This window comes from Cebus imitator, unplaced genomic scaffold, assembly GCF_001604975.1.
Source record: "Cebus imitator isolate Cc_AM_T3 unplaced genomic scaffold, Cebus_imitator-1.0 Scaffold246, whole genome shotgun sequence".
Classification (NCBI taxonomy): domain Eukaryota; kingdom Metazoa; phylum Chordata; class Mammalia; order Primates; family Cebidae; genus Cebus; species Cebus imitator.
The window spans coordinates 2,997,019-2,999,071 of NW_016107561.1; the positions used below are offsets into that span (position 1 = coordinate 2,997,019).

General features: G+C 37.0%; 1 protein-coding gene across 2 annotated transcripts; it reads right to left on the bottom strand.

Annotated features, from left to right (window-relative positions):
* Positions 1-961: 961 nt before the first annotated feature.
* On the bottom strand, positions 962-1,476 carry LOC108282623 (ubiquitin-60S ribosomal protein L40-like). 2 transcript variants are annotated; one of them, XM_037727904.1, is made up of 2 exons: positions 1,329-1,475; positions 962-1,241 (listed from the first exon to the last, which is right to left on the bottom strand). In XM_037727904.1, exons 1-2 carry the CDS (start codon positions 1,429-1,431, stop codon positions 967-969), a joined length of 378 nt encoding a protein of 125 aa, XP_037583832.1. In that variant the 5' UTR covers positions 1,432-1,475; the 3' UTR covers positions 962-966. The 2 variants fall into 2 exon arrangements, with proteins under 2 accessions (XP_037583832.1, XP_037583831.1); XM_037727903.1 differs by having other exon boundaries at positions 962-1,476.
* Positions 1,477-2,053: the final 577 nt, after the last annotated feature.

Genomic DNA, 2,053 nt, shown 5'->3' on the forward strand with positions numbered 1-2,053 from the left:
AAGCAGAAATTATACAAAGGTTAATTTCAGTTTGGATGAAAATTACATGAATGACTCACATAGAAAGCAATTTAAATATAAAAAACAGTATAAAATTGATATGAAATGCAAATTTAAAATCTTCAAACTAAACTTTTTGAATGATTATACTATAAATTAATTTGGGTTGCCACTGATGATTAAAACGTAATGGGAACTCAAAACTGGATTAACAGGTTATGTAGGCAGAAAATGTCATTATAGGTACTACAAGAATCAATTTTTGTTCAGGTTATTAAGCTAATAACCTGAAGGAAATGAAGACAGTGGGTTATGAATTCTAGCATTTCATATTTAAGCAATACTGCAAACCAAAATAGTTCCTGAAAAAGGCCAAATAAGAAAGCTAAGGGGACCATACATTTCTTAAAATATTGTTTCTCTATTTTATCTGGAAAATAGAGCCAAAGATGCCGTGAAAAAGCTGTAACAAAAGTTATGTCCCATGCCTGCACAGATAATTTTTAAAAACACAAATGATCATAACTCCCACATTGGCATAGTGATTTCTTTTTTCTTTTCTTTTCTTTTCTTTTTTTTTTCAGACAGGATCTCACTTTATCACTTAGGTGGGAGTGCAGTGGCATGAACACAGATCACTGCAGCCTCAACTTTCCAGGCTCAAGCAATCCTCCCACCTCAGCCTCCCAACTGCTGGGACTATAGGCATGCACCACCATGCCTGGCTAATTTTTGTATTTTTTGTAGAGACAGGGTTTTGCCATGCTGCCCAGGCTGTCTCAAATCCCCAGACTCAAGCTATCCTCCTGCTTTGGCCTCCCAAAGTGCTGGGATTGCAGGCATGAGCCACTGCACCCAGCTAATAAGTATAGTAATTCTAAATTAAAAACTGATATTTATAATTAAATGTTAAGATAACAAAATGATAGATAACTTTTTTTTTTTTTTTTTTTTTTGCTGCTCCAGTCAACCAAAGGGACACTTTATTGAGGCTCCAGGGCCATGGGGCCTGGGCAGGAGGCTGCCCTTCCAGGAAGGAAGAGGCTTATTTGACCTTCTTCTTGGGTGCAGGTTGTTGTTGTGGCCACACTTCTTCTTGCAGCAGTTGACACCACGGGGGTGCAGGCGAGCACAGTACTTGTGGCAGATCATCTTGTGGCAGCTGTATTTCTGGGTGACCTGGCAGAGGGAAGGCTCAATAATGCCACCTTGCAGGCGCAGCACCAGGTGCAGGGTGGACTCTTTCTGGATGTTGCAGTCTGAGAGACTGTGGCCATCCTCCAGCTGTTTGCCAGCAAATATCAGATGCTGCTGGTCAGATGGGATACCCTCCTTGTCTTGAATTTTGGCTTTGACATTCTTAATGGTGTCACTGGGCTCAACCTCAAGGGTGATGGTCTTGCCTTTGAGGGTCCTCACAAAGATCTGCATCTCTGCGTCAATTCGGCCTCCTCACTGAAGTGATAGGTAACTTTTATAGGCTGACTATTAATAACATTAATTCTGCTTGTTTTCACAGAACAGGGTATCATGAATTTTAAAAGCTTTCTAAAATGAGTTTAACCATAACAGAAATAAAAATTTAATAAAATATAGTAAAATGCATCACTAAAGAGGATACGGAATTTCCTATCTTAAGATTAATAGAGCCTGGAACAGATTTATCTTGACCTGTTTAAATGAAGCCAGACTGAAAGCTTAAAGTTTAATTAGGTGAAAGCCAATAATCCCTTTTCATCAGTCATGTCTGTGGATTCCCTAGTCAAATACTCCAAAAAGGCAAAAAAGTAAGTTTTGAAATTTGTGACATTCCTCATACCACAGATAATCAATCTATATGTGAAATAGCATACTGATGGGAAAGTATTTATAACAACATTTAATTGTATAGAAAAGGTAAAATATACATGAAAAGATAAGATGTATAAAAGTAGAAACCTCAGAAGAAATTTTTAACTGATTTTTGAGACAATTATCTTTCTTCAGTTTCAATGTTATTACAGATAGATTTATGATTATAATTTCAAATATACATTTATATATTTCATGTATG